The 16,948-nt window shown below is 40.5% G+C and overlaps 1 protein-coding gene across 2 annotated transcripts in view; it reads right to left on the reverse strand.

The window, feature by feature from the left end:
- Aff3 (AF4/FMR2 family member 3) overlaps positions 1 to 16,948 on the reverse strand; it is a 548,149-nt gene that overhangs the window by 20,527 nt on the left and 510,674 nt on the right. For both annotated transcript variants that reach the window (XM_042695394.1, XM_042695393.1), the window contains exons 15-17: positions 15,058 to 15,179; positions 4,478 to 4,541; positions 611 to 747 (exon numbers count right to left, since the gene is read on the reverse strand). In XM_042695394.1, coding sequence (XP_042551328.1) covers positions 611 to 747; positions 4,478 to 4,541; positions 15,058 to 15,179 — 323 coding nt within the window. The remainder of the gene's footprint in view (positions 1 to 610; positions 748 to 4,477; positions 4,542 to 15,057; positions 15,180 to 16,948) is intronic.

Here is a 16,948-nt window from a genome sequence, read left to right on the forward strand (position 1 = left end):
AAATAAAGATGTGTGTCTGTGTGTGTGCATGCATGTGTACGTGCACATGTGCACATGCTGGTAGTGGGCCTTGAACTCAGGGCCTTGGGGCTGTCCCTTAGTGTTTTTGCTCAAGGCTGGTTCTCTATTACTTGAGCCACGTCCTCACTTCCGACTTTTTGCTGGTTAATTAACTAGGACTTGCCTACCTAGGCTGGCTTTGAACCTCAGTCCTCAGATCTCATCCTCCTGAGTAGCTAGGAATACAGGAGCCACCAGCCCCTGGGGATTCTAAGTGTTTTGTTTTGTTTTTGACTAAGCCATATTGTTTGTAATGCAGCATAAGGTGAAATGAGTCCCAACTTTGTGGCTTCCAGCGAAAGGAAGCAAGTATGTCACAGGTCACTTAGACACAGCTTCTTCCTTTGGTGGGGCTTCTAGGACCTGCTCTCCCTCATGCAGGCAGAGCAAATGAAAGCTGCAAAATCATCCATTAATTTGGGGGGATGAACACTGATGCTCCATGGCTGATGGTGCAGGCTGACATTCTTTTCTCTGTTTTTTTTTTTCCCCCCCAGTATTTATATTCTTACCTGTGGCCACCCCTCCCCAGCCACTACGCAGAACTTGCCTGATGAGCTCCACTGTTTCTGAGTACATGGTATAAGGAGACTTGGATTCCATGGGGCCTTGTTCCATTGCATTTCCACACTCAATAAACGACAGGGCGGCTTCAGCATAGTTCAACGCCTTCCCAAACTTTTCCACCTGAGAAGCACAATTAAACAGTGTCTTCCTTAATAATATAGTTTTAGCAGCACTGCCACACAGTTCATACACTTTATTTCAGGCACCCAACTTTTGAGTTTCAAAATTCTATGAACAAAGTGGAGAGAAGAAAGAAATAGACACAGTCTCTCTCCCTAGCCACAATTCTGCTTCTCTATGGACAACCATAGTACACAAATATTAAATAAAATGGTGTAGAAATAAGTAATTCAAAAAGTTTAAATACATTTTATTGTGGATTCCTGTTGTAATTGTTCCGCTTCATTATTGCTATTTCTTATTTGTCTAGTTTGTAAGTTAAACTTTATCAAGGATATGAATGTAAAAGAAAAAAAAGCACAATATGTGAAAGGGGTTGGTACTATGTGCGATAGGCATCTATGGGACATTTCTCCCTCAGATAAAGGTGGGTTACTGCAATTCCTTTTCCAGTTATTTTCTCAAATTACTACTAGCTTGGGGCAAGTGAGCAAACAGCTTCATGCAGAATGGCGCAAAACCAGGTAATGACTGTCTGCTGGGCTCAGAGCTTCATGGTCACTTTAGTGTCTGCAATCATTGTAATGGTTTAGAAGCTTTATTCCTTGACTCTCCAGTCTGTGCTAAATACAGGAAACAGTTAAGGCCTGGGTATCATCTTCTACATTTTCTAAGACATTTACATCTCTGCATCTCCTTCTTCACAAGTGTTTCTTCATTAACAGTTTGGACCTCATTCAAGAGTGAGAAAAGGAAGGAGAGATGATAAAACTCAAGGGTTTGCTTTACTTCAAATAAGACACAAAGTTGAAAAAATCAATGATGAAAATGGTATTTTTTTTTTTTTTTTTGCCAGACCTGGGGCTTAAACTCATGGCCTGGGCACTGTCCCTGAGATTCTTTTGCTCAACTTAGCAAAACTGAGGCACTTGAGCCATAGTGCCACTTCTGGCTTTTTCTGTTTATGTGGTGCTGAGGAATCCAGGGCTTCATGCATGCTAAGCAAGCGCTCTACCACCAAGCCACATTCCCAGCCCGGTCCATATTTTTGTGTGTGTGTGTACTTAACTCAGGGCTTGAGTGTTGTGCCTGAGCTGTTTTGCTTGAGGCTGTCTGTCACTATGACACTTGAACCACAGTTCCACTTCTGACCTTTGGGTGGTTAATTGGAAATAAGAGTCATTTATATACTTTCCTGCCCAAGCTGGCTCTGAACTGCAGTATTCCAATCTCAAACTCCTGAATAGCTAAGAAAATAGATGTGAGCCACTGGTACCCAGCAAAAGTGGTATTTTAAAATTCTCTAGTCATCTAAATTTATGTTTATTTTCCCCCACATCATCAAAGACAATCATAAAACAACTTTATATTCTTAAATTCTCATAGATTCAACCTGGTTTCACACATTGCTACTCTCTGTAGATAATTACATATTCTCAACTTGGGTAGCAAAATGATTCACTCATTAGGAAAAAAAAGACACAGATAATCTAAATACTACTCTCTAAACCTTGGCATTATAAAGTAAACAAATGATACCTTAGAGGACAGAAATATAGAACTCTTCTTAGCAAGTCAAATTTTAAAAAGCTTATAAATCAAATAGGCTATAAAGAAATAATTTTAGCAACACTTTCAGATTAAGGAAAACATTTCATTCAAAATTATTTTTTAGCTGGGTGACAGTCGTTTGTGCCTGTAAGCCTATCTACTCAGGAGGCTGAGATTGGAGGATCACAGTTCAAAGCCATCCCATGAGACTCTTACCTCCAATAAATCACAGAAAAAGCCAGAAGTAGAGCTGTGGCTCAAGTGGTAGAGGCTAGCCTTGAACAAAAGTCGCTTGGGGACAGTGCCTGGGCTCAGAGTTCAAGCCCCCAAACTGACAAAAAACAAAAACAAAAACGAAAAAAACAAGAAAAAAGAACCCATATTTTTAAGAACACTCAATACTGAGGCATTTGCAATTGAAACCCAAGAGTTCCTTCTAGATACTCAGGAGAGTACATTTGGAGAGAGAAAAATGTATACTCACAAAAGAGTTCAGTATGTAAGGCAGTTTGTGAGGAACTAAAATGCTAAATGAGGAGTCTGATGCAAATGAGATGGAAAGAAGGCAACAATTCGTGGGGCTACAGGGAGGGAGACCAAGGAAGAAATGGTATGATCCAGCAGGATTTGAGGTCACCCAGAGGGAGTGTGTGTGTGTGTGTGTGTGTGTGTGTGTGTATGTGTGTGTGTATGTGTGTGTGAGCTAGAAGCTCTGCAGGTGCACACTGCAGGCTGACATGAGCTAAGTGTGCTCAGAGGCTGGTGGGAATCTGTGACTGGAGCAGTGTCTCCCTCTTGGGAAATTAATGGATAGATAAGAATGGTAGGGTGGAACAAGATGATAATGAATGGATTAAGACAAGGAAACCTTGGAAGATGAATTTGAGAAGAAAATCTCATTCTGTTTTTAAAACTTTTTAAAATTGGTATTATTAAAGGTGATATGCAGAGCTCATTCTGCTTTAAAATTGTATGTTTTTCCTCATTTGTGGCCACCTATCAGTGTTTTTTTCAGATAACCTAAATTTCCATCAGACTCTGGGATTGTAGCCACTACTGTCCCTTCCATTATCTTCTTTCTGTTCTAATACTCAGTGACTATTTTCTTTGTTTATTTATTTATTTATGGGTCCAGTCATGGGCCTGAACTCTGGGCCTGGGTGCTGTCCCTCAGCTCTTCAGCTCAAGACTAGCGCTCTACCACTTGAGCCACAGCGCTACTCCTGGCTTTTTTTTCTTTTTGCTTATGTGGTGCTGAGGAATCGAACCCAGGGCCTCAGGCATGCAAGGCAAGCGCTCTACCACTGAGCCACCTTCACAGCCCAGTGACTATTTTCTTATAAGATGGTACTCCAGTGTACCTTGACAGTGAACTTCATGACTTCATAGAAATAAATGATGGCTAACAACAATAGCAGTGGGGATGAGGACTGTTAGGGCTCATGTATTTTCACCAGGAATAAAATCTTGGAAGTCATTTGATATGCTGCCTTCAGTTCCAGCCTCTAACTAATGTCAGTTTTGAACACTGGTTGTAGGGAGGGATAAAACTGGAATTACCAGATTGGAATACCCTTTTGGATGAGATCTTAGAATGGAGAAATCTTGTGACCTCTTTTTAAAAAAATCAGAAATTTTATATTTCTTGCCTGAAAGCTTTAAACTGCCCTAAATAGGAGGTTATCCAAGTAAGAAAAGTTATTCCTTGAAAACATCAAATCATGATGCCTTTAAGGTTTTACGAGTAGATAATAGTTTCTGTGTTGTACACTTTAGGGAAATATTCACTTTGGCAGATACACATGAAAAAAAGAATCTTTTCTAAAATGGGATTTGATTTTGGAACCAAGCCAAGGGTTGGTCAGGCTAGCGAGAGAAAAATCTAGATCTTTTTTTCTTTTAAAGGAATAAAAAAACCTACCACCCACTCACAACTTTGGCTCTAGTTACAATTCAAGTCTTAGGATTAAATTGAAATGTTCATCTGTCTTGGACTTTCTCCCAGTCAGACATTATTGGTTGAAGTCATAATTTATTCAACTATGAGCCCTTGATTATATAAACATTTCTCCATTTAACAGGCCCAGCCATCCTTGTAATAGATTTTATAATTACCCCAACTATATTGCCCCAGTGATGAAGCTGCCGCACAAACATAATTTGGATGAACGTATCTCACCATTGCATCCGCTTTATGCTTCATCCGTTTAGCTTCCTGCATAAAATAATCTGCACTGCGCGGCCTACAAGGAGAGAATATTAAATGCCATTATTGCTTAAGTGAAACAACTCTTGAAAATATACTTTTCTTTCACTCCAACATAAAACACAATTAAAAAACACACTCTGCTTAACATGGCATCAAGTCATTTTTTTTCGCACTTCCAAATTACTGTCTATATGTGAGATACTATGATTATTTTTCTCTTAAATTAGCAATTCAAAACCCATACAATATATGCAGATACTCTACATTCATAGTGGCTTGGACATGGTCCCCCAGTGCTTAATTTGTGAATAGGGCTTTTTATTGTATAATTTAAAAAGTGAAATTTTTTATTTCAGACATTTTACACAAAATGATTCCCTTTTAATGTAAGGATTGCAAGTGTATCTTGTAATAGACATGTGTGCACAGAATGTGCGTGGGAGAGTATTTATGCATCCTTGAGAAGTGGCTTTTCTACCTATACATGGTACCTATGTGGCAATTGTATTTATTTATCTATAAAACCTTACAGTGAAAGATGCAAGAATGAAATGCTATACAATTATGTTCCAGTTATAATGAAGTTAATTGTAAAATGATGTCTACTTTGTAACAATGCAAACATGCATGTATCCTCTAGAGTGCTGATTAGCTAGCTGGTAAACATTAACAGCAGACACATGCATTATTAAAGCAATAACCCTGGCCGACATGGATTCTTCCAGGAGATGAAAGTAATTCATCCTGAGACTGATTCAAGTGTATATAATGATCCCAAGTTACACTATTAAACTACTCAACAAACAGTATATTTAAATGCTTAGTTAGCAGATAAAGTCTTCTCTGTGTGTATGTTGGTCCTGAGGCTTGAACTCAGGGCCTAGGCACTGTCTGTCCCAGAGCTTTTCTGCTCAAGATTGTCACTCTACCACTTGATCCATTGCTCCACTTCCAGCTTTTTGGTGATTATTTTGAGATTAAGAGTCTCCAAGACTTTTCCCACTTGGGCTAATCTAATCTTTAGATTAGATCTGAGATCTTTAGATCTCAGACTCCTGCATAACTAGAATTACAGTCATGAGCCACTGGCACCTGGCTGGTTTATGTTTAATTTACGCAATATTTATATCCTTTTGGTGTCATCAACACGAAGGTTTTTGTATTATGGGTCTTTATGTGATCAATGAAGTTAGCTATTTATGAATACCAAATCTGAGCCTGGAATTCTTAACTTGGGAGACAGAATGCAAGCAATGATCTTAAGAAACAGATCGTCGAACCTAATGTGAGAAGCTTCTTTTAAACTGTCTTATTTCAGGTTATTAAAAGGTCTTTTACCTTACTATAATAATAGGTAGTCAGAGCATCCTTTTTCTAAAGAGGTTAAAATTCTTAGAAAAACAAGGCATATTATGACAATAAATATTGCTTATTTAAAGTATCATATTTAATCAATCAAGTAAATCAGTAGCTTAGAGCAAATAATTAGTTTGGGGTTAAAACTTGCTAAAGCAAGGAAACAGTGTAGTTTTTGGTCTTCTATTTCTCTATAAAATATTGTTGATAGTGTGGCAGCATGCTGGGATTGCTGAACTCCAGCAAAGAAGAGACAATACAGCTGTAGGATTTTCTTAATGTGTACAAACTTCCTTCACCATTCTTGCTCCTATTCAGGCCTGAGTCCTTCTCTCCCTCTTTTTTTTTTTGCCAGTCCTGGGGCTTGAGATCAGGGCCGGGGCACTGTCTCTGAGCTTCTTTTGCTCAAGGCTAGCACTCTACCATTCTAGCCACAGTGCCACTTCTGGCCTCTTCTGTTTATATGGTACTGAGGAATCGAGCCCAGGGCTTCATGCATGCTAGGTAAGCACTCTACCACTAAGCCACATTCCTAGCCCCTCTTCTCTCCCTCTTGAGGGGCCTCTCATTGGTGGCTGAGGCTGAAGGTTTCCTTTACATAAAGTCCCTGTTCTAAACAGCACCTCTTTTTCTAGTTCATTTCCTTCACATCTACACTTCTCCATTTAAACAGATTTTTAGTTGTCTTAATGGGGGGTAGATTTTACTTCTTTGTTTACACAATGACTTGTTCACATATTGATTGTTCAGTCTTTGATTCCAATTCTTTCAATTTCATTTTTTTTTTTTTTTGCTGTTACTGTTGGTTTGCTTCTGCTTTTGAATAAGCTTTGTTATTTTTTCAGAGCATATTTAGGTTCACAGCAAAACTGAGCAGAAAGTACACTATTCCCATGTACCCTCTGCCACACATGGGCAGCCTCCTCCACTATCAATGTACTGAACTGGAGTGGTACATGTTACAAATGATGATGCTACACTGACAATCATTATCTCCCGGAGGCCAGAGTTTAGTGCTTACTCTTGGCATTTTGTATCCTATGGACAAATGTACAATGGCACACATCCCCTGTTATAGTAGTATAAAGAATAGTTTTACTACCCTGAAAAATCTCTATATTTAGAGTTTATTTGTCTGTGGGCTTAATATCACCATGGAGAAGACCAGATTTCCACCCCTAGCCAAGAATAGACTCCTCATTGTCAGTGGTGTCCCAGAGCCTAGTTATTATCTACAAGAGTTCAAATATCTTCATTCACTTCGCCCTTGTTACCAAATGCTTTCTGTACTCATTCTTCTCTTTTCTTGAAGAATTTTTCTATCACCCAAGTTGGCTTTCATTATTTCTGTGGTTTTGGGGCCTCTTAGTTTGATTCCTCTGCAATCTATCCTGAGCTTTACCTCTTGAATAATGTTTGTAAAGCATTGCTTTCATTATGGGACCATCTTGCTTGCAGATCTATGATTCCCATGGCTTTTGAAGTCAAATCTCAGTTCAGGTCCCCAGTAATCTTGCCTAACTCTCTTAATCGTATCACTTATTCACTAAGGTCCCTTGGTGAAAGTCTTGATTAGTTTCCTCAGTGTGTTCATGAGATGACATCCTTGTTTTAGAAACTCTTACATCCTTTCTCCTACCTGTAATAGTCTGTTGTTTACTCATTCAGTGCTTACTGCATGCCTACCATGAGCCAAATGTTACTACCCTTCAAATTCTACCACCACCAGGCACATCCCAGTAGCTTTGGTCTATGCTCATGTCTGTTTTTCTGACCTCACATAGCACCTTTTATTTACATTCCACGGCTAGGCATTTCATTTCTGTCTTGCTTGACTAGGTTAGAGTCATTGTAACTAGGTAACTGGCACATTTTCGTCAGGGACCATGCTGTTGGCCTCTTTTGTCTTCACCATTTGGCAGTTTTAGGCACAGGATAGAAGGTGCACAAGCCCTCTCTGAATGGGACTGAATTTACTCTGAGTTTAGGAAATAGGAGTAGTTTCTAATGGGGTACAGCATCACAATCAATGAGGCACAGAACATCTCCATGACAACCTGAAATTCTCCACATCATTATCTGCTTCACACTCTAGTATATAAGTTAGGTCATTTTCTTAGTGTCTTGTTTCGTAGACCTGGTCACTAGCAGTCATTTTAAATGCATATTGTTCCCATGCAGATATCCTCTGGGTAATAAGCTATAACAGCTTAGTTTTCATGGGTCTTCTGAGTTACTCTTGTAGATGGCAGTGGCTCACAGTCTCTAATATGGGTTCTTTAATCAGTGCTGATTTCATCTGTAGCATACTAATGCACTTTTTAAAACCCGATATGTTCACTGAATCACAGACTCACAGTAGTACATGTAGATAAGTAACACATGTAATTTTCTGACTCTATTCTGGCAGCTACAATAGAATCTACCATGCTGAAAGAAAACCATACCATCTGGGGGCCATTTATGAACACATTTGTAAGAATTCTCATTTTGCATATAATGGAGGGCTCACTATACTGAGCACTGAAGATTGCCAGAAGATTGGCCTATTTTCTCTTTTGAGGTGATTTCTAGTGGCCTACTCCTAAATCAGACCATTACAAAGCCACTGGGACCAATGGGACATCACCCAGATTGTTTGGGATGGTTTGGATATATGTCATCCTGAAGGCATCACTTTCCACAGCATTCTACAAGTCAGTTGGAAAAGTGAAACTTCTGTCACTATTGTGGCAGTTATAGAATATAACAAAGATACTAAAATAAAATCTACTTGTCCCAGTGTTTAAAAAGATTTTTTCCCATCTAATCTTCTATACTTTTATGTGGAAAATCTAGAGTTTTTCTTTTCTATGTATGCAATAAAATTATTCACATTGCTTCTCACAGTGATGGTATTTTATGATGAGGCATGAAGAATCCTAATAAAAGTGCAATTAAAATTTGTAAATGTAACTGTGTATCCTGTTCTCTTCAGAAACAGGGCTTGAGACATCTGAAAGCCAGGATGTAACCACATGGTATTTTTGTTACAAGAGCTCTCTCTGACAAAAGGGATCTGAGGACTTGATCCAAAAAGGACATTTTCTTTTCTTCTCCTTACCCTCCCACTACTACCACCTACAAACACACAGTCCTAGTTATGAGCCACAACAGGATATGAGTGACCCCATATTTCTTCTGGCACAGGGGTATTGAAGCAACTTTGCTTCTTGTTCTCCTTGGGGCTGAGAGAGAGTTGAATGGTCTCCCACAGAGAGGCTGGCATACTCCTTTCTGTAATTCCTGCCTCTGTGAAAGGCCGCCCCTCAGCAGAGCCAGACTGCTTTGTGCAAACTGGCAGGGATGAGAGCTCAATGTGTTTGAACAAACAGGTTCCCCAGCACAGCAGAGATCTGGATGGTTTTTCTTAGAGAAGCCGAAATCCGAATCAGACAAAGGCAACACAACACCAAATAAATTTATCATCTGACACCCGACACCTGGGCTTGACATTTCATGCACCTCTAAGGTATATTGTCATGTCCTATGCCTCAGGGTGCTTTCTCCAAAATGAGAATGTGTAAGAGTGAAATAATTCTTTCAAAATACAGACTATGCATGCTGGGCAACTGCTGCACTACTGAGCTCATCCTCAGCTCCCAAGTGATCGCTATGATGGGACATTTTGGAGTCAGAGGCCAGGAGTGCTGTTGTGGGCAGTCTGGGCTCTTCCTCACGAATGGATGCAGGTTAACTGTATTTAGGTGGCAAGGATTCAAATGAAGCTTTTGTTTCCCTGATGTTGATGTCAATTAGGCTTCATAGTCCCTAGAACTTGGCTTCTCAGGAGCACTGGCTCATTCCTTGCGTTTCTTCAAGGTCATATTCTCTGGCCACACACAAGCAGCAGTGTGTATTTTCCAGGATCACAAGCTAAGCGAGACAAGGTTTTTGTTAATCAAGAAAAACTTTCTGTCAAGGTGTTCTGTTGTTCTTCCAGTCTGACTTGCAAAATAAATGAATTAATCAAGCCATGAAAGTGACCAGTGGACACAGATTTCAGTCCAGGAGATTTGTCCTTATTCCTCCTATCCAAAAACAGCTCCGGTTTTTCTTTCTCTATCTTCTTGTTATGGCTGGTTAGAATAAGGACGTGGCCTTGGGACAGGGATTTCATAGTGAAAATATTTCCCTATGAGCAATACAGGTTTATCAGGTGCTTTCAGGAAACAAAGGAAGTGTGTCAGCTCCTTAAGTGACTTGGGAAAGTTCTCCCTCAGGTCCAAGGTAAATCCTGGGGAGCACCCTGCCTGGCTGAAATACTGCCTACTCAAGATGTCAGTTGGTTTCCTATGATTAAATCATGCTGGGAGAGATCCGACCTTTTACATATGGGAATCTTCCCATCCTCTATAAAATTAAAATCCTTTTAGCCACAAGACTGCTGTGCATAATTACATTACAAATGTCAAGTCCCTGTTCTTTCCTCCCAGCCACATTTCATATGCTCCTGGCCTTCTGTGCTGGGGGCTGAGGGAGTCTTTCCTCAATGCTGGGGAGGTTTGGGTAGCTGAACTCTCATTATTTGTGCCATGGGGACAGATGGGGCGTTCGGTGGGTTGGCTGGCTGCACTGGCCGTGACTGACTCTTCCATATGAAATACGGGCAAGAGACAACACTTCCTTCAGTGAGCAGCAGGCAGGGCTGGCACCCAGGTTTGTTGGCTTCCTCCATGGCAGTATGGCTGGCGGGAACCAGAAGCCTGGCTTTCCAGCAAGCACTGAATTCACTGCAAATTCAGGACTTGTGTCCTGTGGCTACACAACCCACTTCTCTCAATTTTCTCCAACCAAGAACTCCCCTCTCGCTAATTATGACACCAAGTAATTTACAGCTCCTGGCACTGCACAAATAAGACCAATCCCTAGCTTTGAGTCGAATCAGTTGCTGTCACTCACTGATATAAATTCTTACAGATTTTGGTTTTATGAAGCAGATTTTGGAGAAGATAGTGACTGTGGAGCAGTGAATGTCAGGAAAGGGAAAGGAGTGGTCATAACGCCACCCATCTAAGGCTACAACTTTGCAAGAACAGCTGACTTCCATCCCATTTTAAAAACAAGTGTTACTCCATTTTGTTCATGAGAGGCATGAGGAGTGTCTCTTCAATTGATAAGTAGCACAGGAACAGGGTTTGGGAAGCCTGTGAATTTAAGTTTACCTGCATGCAGGCTAATGGAAGAAAGCAATAAAATCCCAGCGCTCCCCCCTGGGAAGGTTATTTATCATTCAACTGTTCATTCAGTACTTGTTATATTGATAGCCCACTGGATTCAGCTGTTGTCTGTATCACATGTTTATCCAACCATTAATGAGTATTTATAATACAAAATAATGAGTTTACTTTTTTTAAAAAGCTACATGATGTAGCTTTAAGGACTAAATGACAGTATGGCATCTGTTACTTTTTGGATCACTGTAATTGGATTTCCATTAATTCTAAATTACTCTGGCACTAATTATCTAGTCATTCACTTCTTCCATTGGGGGGGCCTCTCTCTTTGGTCATTTTATTATTTATTAATATTGTCAGTGAAGACAAACCAAGGAAGTTGGCTCAGAATAGAAAAGGAGCAGGAAGAGGAAGAGGGAAAGAAGGGAGAGGAGAGAAGGGGGAAGGGGAGAGGCAGATGAAGGGATGAGTAGGGAAGAAATAGAAGAAGGGAGAGGAGGTGGTAGTTAATGATGAGTGGTCCCACCCATGTGCCTCCTCCTCAGCGGAAGAAATGAGATTTGCTTTATCCTGCTTGTCACCTCTGTACCTGGTCCGTACTGTAGGTGCTCATACAAACTAAACTTGGGAGACATTTTACACCACTTTAGGTGACTTTGTTCTCTTTGAGGATACTTACTTTTAAGGCTTAAAGGAAGAGACAATGCCATTTTTGTTTTTTTTTTTTTGTCTTCAACTTTAAGAAGCTTCCAACAGCTTTCAATGGTTGAGTGGCTATATCAGTTGCATGTTTATTTTATTGTTATGGGTTTCAAATTATCAGGACATGTAGCAATTGGAATGCAACATCTCTCTTTCTCCATATGACAGATTTGTAAGAGTGCCTTTTGATTCTATCATATCTATCCATAAAAGCAGAAATGGTCGTATTGTAGAGCTGTCAGCCAGAAAAATTACCCATATTGCTAATGGGCAGAACAAATGACAAGAGCCTCTTCATTGATACAGATAGTGACAAATCTGTATTAGCCTTGCCCTAGCAAACAGAAATATTTCCTCTTGTAAGAAGTCCAAGAAACTGAAGATTGGAATACAATCATTTAGTTGCTCTTTCTGACTTACAGTTTTGCTCCATACATTGAAAAATTCCCCCCACTTTTTCGTTTTGTTTCTGTACTTGCTCCTAAAACCATTCTCTAGAATGATTTTGTTATTTAGGGCATCTCATTGTCTAATGCTCTAGTGCTGTTTGATTCTATTTTAATTAAGACTTCTGTATGCAAATTTCTATGTTGACATTACATATGACTCAGATTTCCTATTTCACAAATGGCTAAGGTTCATAGAACAATTTATACTAAGAACTTTAATTAAAATAGAATTGACACCAGGCATCCGTGAACCTAGCTACTCTGGAAGCTGAGAGTTAATAGAAAATCTATGAGACTTCATCTCCAAAATAACCATCAAAAAGTAGGGCTGGCCAGGTGCTGGTGGCTCCTGCCTGTAATCCTAGCTATCTCAGGAGGCTGAGATTTGAGGATCACAGTTCAAAGCCAGCCTGGGCAGGAAAAGTCCATGAGACTCTTATCTCCAATAAACTACCAGAAAACTGGAAGTGGCACTGTGGCTCAAGTGGTAGAGTGCTTGCTTTGAGCTGAAGAGCTGAGGGATAGTGCCCAGGCCCAGAGTTCAAGCCCCATGACTGACAAAAAAGTAGGGCTGGAGGCATGGCTCAAGAGGTAGAACACCAGCTGTGAGCAAACAAGCCAAGCAAGCACAAGGCCCTGAGTTCAAGCCCTAGTACAGCTCCAAAATATGTATGACTACCTGAGTGTATTCCTATTCTATGTCCTCCCAATGGATGACTGACCACCTGACATGCTTCTCAGCAGGAACAGTGGATAAGTTAAAGGGAAAGGAGATGATGAGGTCTAGAGATGGTGTGTAGAGTACAGCTGCAGTGGATATGGCACTGAGAGCAAAGGCCTGGGTCCCCTTGCTACCTTTGCACTTCCCCAAATCCTGCCATCCTCCAGTGGAACGAATGTGCATTTGGTTTTCAATTCCAGAATTCTGAGCCCTAATAAGCTTACCAAAGTTCAATTAATTCTTGCATAGTATAGCTCAATATTCTCTTTTCTCAGAGAAGTTTGAAGGTTAGGGATAGTGAAGAAGAAGGAACTGAGGATGGAGGGTAGCTGCTTCTCAGGTAAGGCCCCTTGGAAGTCCTTAGAAGCCTTCAAAACAAGATGCTGGAACCCAGAATCCTCGCACAACAGTTGGCAGTTGTCACTGCTATTACTGTTATTATTATTTTGGTGGGGAGAAGGAAGCTGGAATGTGAAGACATTTAGAACCATTTTCTTTTGCAGCTTTCACTGGGCTTTCGGTTTGTGGTCTGTCTCCTCAGCTAGACTGTAAGCTACCAGAGGGCAGAAGCTCTCATTTTGCATTCTGCTTCTACCATTCTTCACTGTGGACTTAATTTTTTCCTGCCTCCTATGAGGTCGAAATACTTAGACTGTACATCACTTAGGAATGTGGATCTCTAAGGATCACTTAGGATTCAAGACAAAAAGCTAGACTTTTTTGGAGGTGGTTCTTTTAGTGGGGTTTAAACTTAGGGCCTGGACATTGTTCCTTAGCTTTTCATTCAAGGTTGGTGCTCTATCATTTGAGCCATACCTCTACTTCCAGCTTTATTCTGGTTAGTTGGATATAAGAGTCTCATGAACTTTTCTGCCAGGCTGGCTTCAAGCTACCATTCCCCCCAGATCTCAGAGCTCTTGAAGAGCTAGGATTATAGGTGTGAACCACTGTTGCCCAGATAGTTATTTATGATGTATGTATGTATGTATTTGGTGGTGGTGGGAGTCCTAGAAGCTGAACACAGGGTCTTGCACTTGCTAGGTATACTACTACTTGAGTTATGCCCATAGTTCTTTTTGCTCTCATTATTTTCTTTTATTGTAAAGATGCTATACAGAGGGGTTACAGTTACATGAGTAAGGCAATGAGCACATTACTTGTCGATCATTGTTACCCCTTCCTTTGTTGTTGTCCCACTATCCCTTCCCTCAAATGGACTTTCATGTTTGGTTGGGCCTGCTTGGACCACAAGCATATTTACATTTCCAGCACAGCTTAGATGACAGGCTTGTGGTACTACACCCCGCTATTGGGTGATGTAAGGGTCTCGTGAAATTATTGCTCATGCTATCCTTAAATTGATATCTTCCCAATCTCAGCCTCCTGAGTAGCTGGGGTTACAAATAGTCACCAGACCTGGCTGTTAAGCCGAATGCTTGGAACCTTATCTTTTGACTTCTATTTTGTTCTCAATACCCATTTTTTCTTAAGAGATTAATTTTTGTTATCATTTTAAAATCATTTTTCATTTGTCATTTTAAGCCTCCCAAGAGTATTCCAGGATGTTCTTTTTATTTACATTCTACTCTTGTTTCTCCTATGTTTGAACTGATGCTGGGAATGGAAGCTGAATTCCAGCTTTATTGCTAGAACTGTGTGAAGGATGACAGAATACTGTTTCCCCTATAAGGATCACTTAGACTATTATAAAGAATATAGCCATTTTGGAGGAAAACGCCTTTAGGGAGTAAATCACTATTATTTTTTTGGCCATTATAATTTACAAAGCAAAAATAACTCCTTTTTCTGATAGCATAAAATCACCAATAGGCTGCAATAGAAGTGTTTAGAAATCTCACTATGCCCTTTGCCTCAGCTTTCTGATGGCTGTATGCCAACTTATGAGCACTGTTTCTTCTATATGTTTAAAACCCTTACCAGGACTCAGCAATAGCTGCATGCTAGGGCTTCCTCTGAGAGGGACAATTAAATGACCAAGTCATGCAAGAGAGAATGGCTACATGGTAAATAAGATGCATATGCCCCTTCTACCAAGAACTTCCATTTTCTTTCCCTCCTTACTGCATTAGAAAAATCCAAACTTACATGTCATCGAAGACCAGTTTCTGTCTCTTGCAGTCTTTGTGGCCATTGGAACCTGGAGACCATGGCTCTGTTTGTGGCCGTGACTTACTGTGGAGACCATTTTCAGAATTGTGAGCAGCTTTCTAAACAATAAATAACACAGGAATCTTTTACACAGTGGCTGAAAGAATTAAACAGAACACTTTTTTTTTTTCAACAGAATGTCTTCATGTTCTGTGTTAGGACAGGTAGCAATTTCCCAGTGAAGAAAAAAATAATATATAGGTTAAATATCCCTTATCTAAAATGTTGGGGAGAAGAAATATTTAGATTTGGGATTTTTTTTTCAGATTTCAGAATATGTGCACATAAAAAAGTAGGATACATTGGGGATAGGACCAAACTCTAAATATAAATTTGATTTGTGTTTTATATACAAGTTACATATATTGTCTGATGGCAAAGTTTTTTGTGTGCTGGACCTGAGGCTTGAACTCAAAGCCTAGGTTCTGTCTCTGAGCTTTTGTGCTCAAGGCTAGTGCTCTACCATTTGAGCCACAGCTCAAATTCTGGCTTTTTGGTGGTTAACAGGAGATAGGAATATCATGATTTTCCTGTCTGGGCTGGCAATGAACTGCTATCTTCAGATCTCAGCCTCCTGAGTAGCTAGGATTATGGGTGCTAGCTACTGGTGCCTAGCTCTGATGGCAATTTTATACAACTCTTTGAGTGATTTTTTTTCTTCTTTTTTGTCAGTTGTGGGGCTTGAACTCTGGGCCTGAGTGCTGTCCCTCAGCTCTTCAGCTCAAGGCTAGCACTTTACCACTTGAGCTACAGCGCCACTTCTGGTTTTCTGGTGGTTTATTGGAGATAAGAGTTTCACAGACTTTCCTGCCGGGGCTGGCTTTGAACAGAGATCCTCAGATCTTAACCTCCTGAGTAGCTAGGATTACAGGCATGAGCCACCGGCGCCCAGCTGAGCAATTTTTTAAAGGTAGTATTGGGGTTTGAATTCCAGGCTTCACACTTGCCAGGCAAGCACCTTAACACTAGAGCCACACATTCATTACTTTTTTTTTGGGGGGGGGGTTGGTCGTGAGGCTTGAACTCTGGGTGTGGGCACTGTCCCTCAGCTCTTCAGCTCAAGGCTAGTGCTCTACCACTTGAGCCACAGCACCACTTCAGGTTTTCTGAATGGTTAGCTGGAGATAAGAGTCTCATGGACTTTCTTGGCCAGGCTGGCTTTGAACCATGATCCTCAGATCTCAGTCTCCTGAGTAGCTAGAATTACAGGCATGAGCCACCACGCCCGGCCACATTCATTACTTTTATGCTTTATGCTTTTGTTTTTGTCTTCAGATAGAGTCTCTTCCTTTTTTTTTTTTTTTTTTTTTTTTGCCTGAGATGCACCTTGGAATAGAATCCTCCTCTCTGCCTCCCTTGTAACCACTGCACGTGTATTACTGATTGAGATAGTATCTTGCTAACTTTTTGCCAGGGTTGGCCTTGAACTCTAAAATCTCAGCTTTCTACCCTCTGAATAGGGTTATAGGTATGTGACACCATGCCCACCCTAGTTTTTCCTTTTTGATGATGACCTGCCACATGAGATCAGGTATGGAATTTTCTACAGTGGCATCATGTCAGTGATCAACAAGTTTTAAACTTTGGAGCATTTTGAATTGGGGATGCTCCATTTGTGCCTTCTAGATCTTAAGGTGAGGAGTGATACATCTTGTTATCAGGTGTTATTCTCACAAGAACATCAAAGGAGAAGTCTTATTATGCTCACTAGTACAGATTGGGAAATTGAAACTTAGTAGATTAATCTACAGTGCTGGAGATCCAGTGGGGGAGGGTGAAGCTGTCTTTGGCACTGCTGTGTCTCTCCAAAAGTTGTCTTCAGAGATTC

The sequence above is a fragment of the Dipodomys spectabilis genome, unplaced genomic scaffold (genome assembly GCF_019054845.1).
Source record: "Dipodomys spectabilis isolate Male_0828 unplaced genomic scaffold, ASM1905484v1 ptg000187l, whole genome shotgun sequence".
NCBI classification, from domain to species: Eukaryota; Metazoa; Chordata; class Mammalia; order Rodentia; family Heteromyidae; genus Dipodomys; species Dipodomys spectabilis.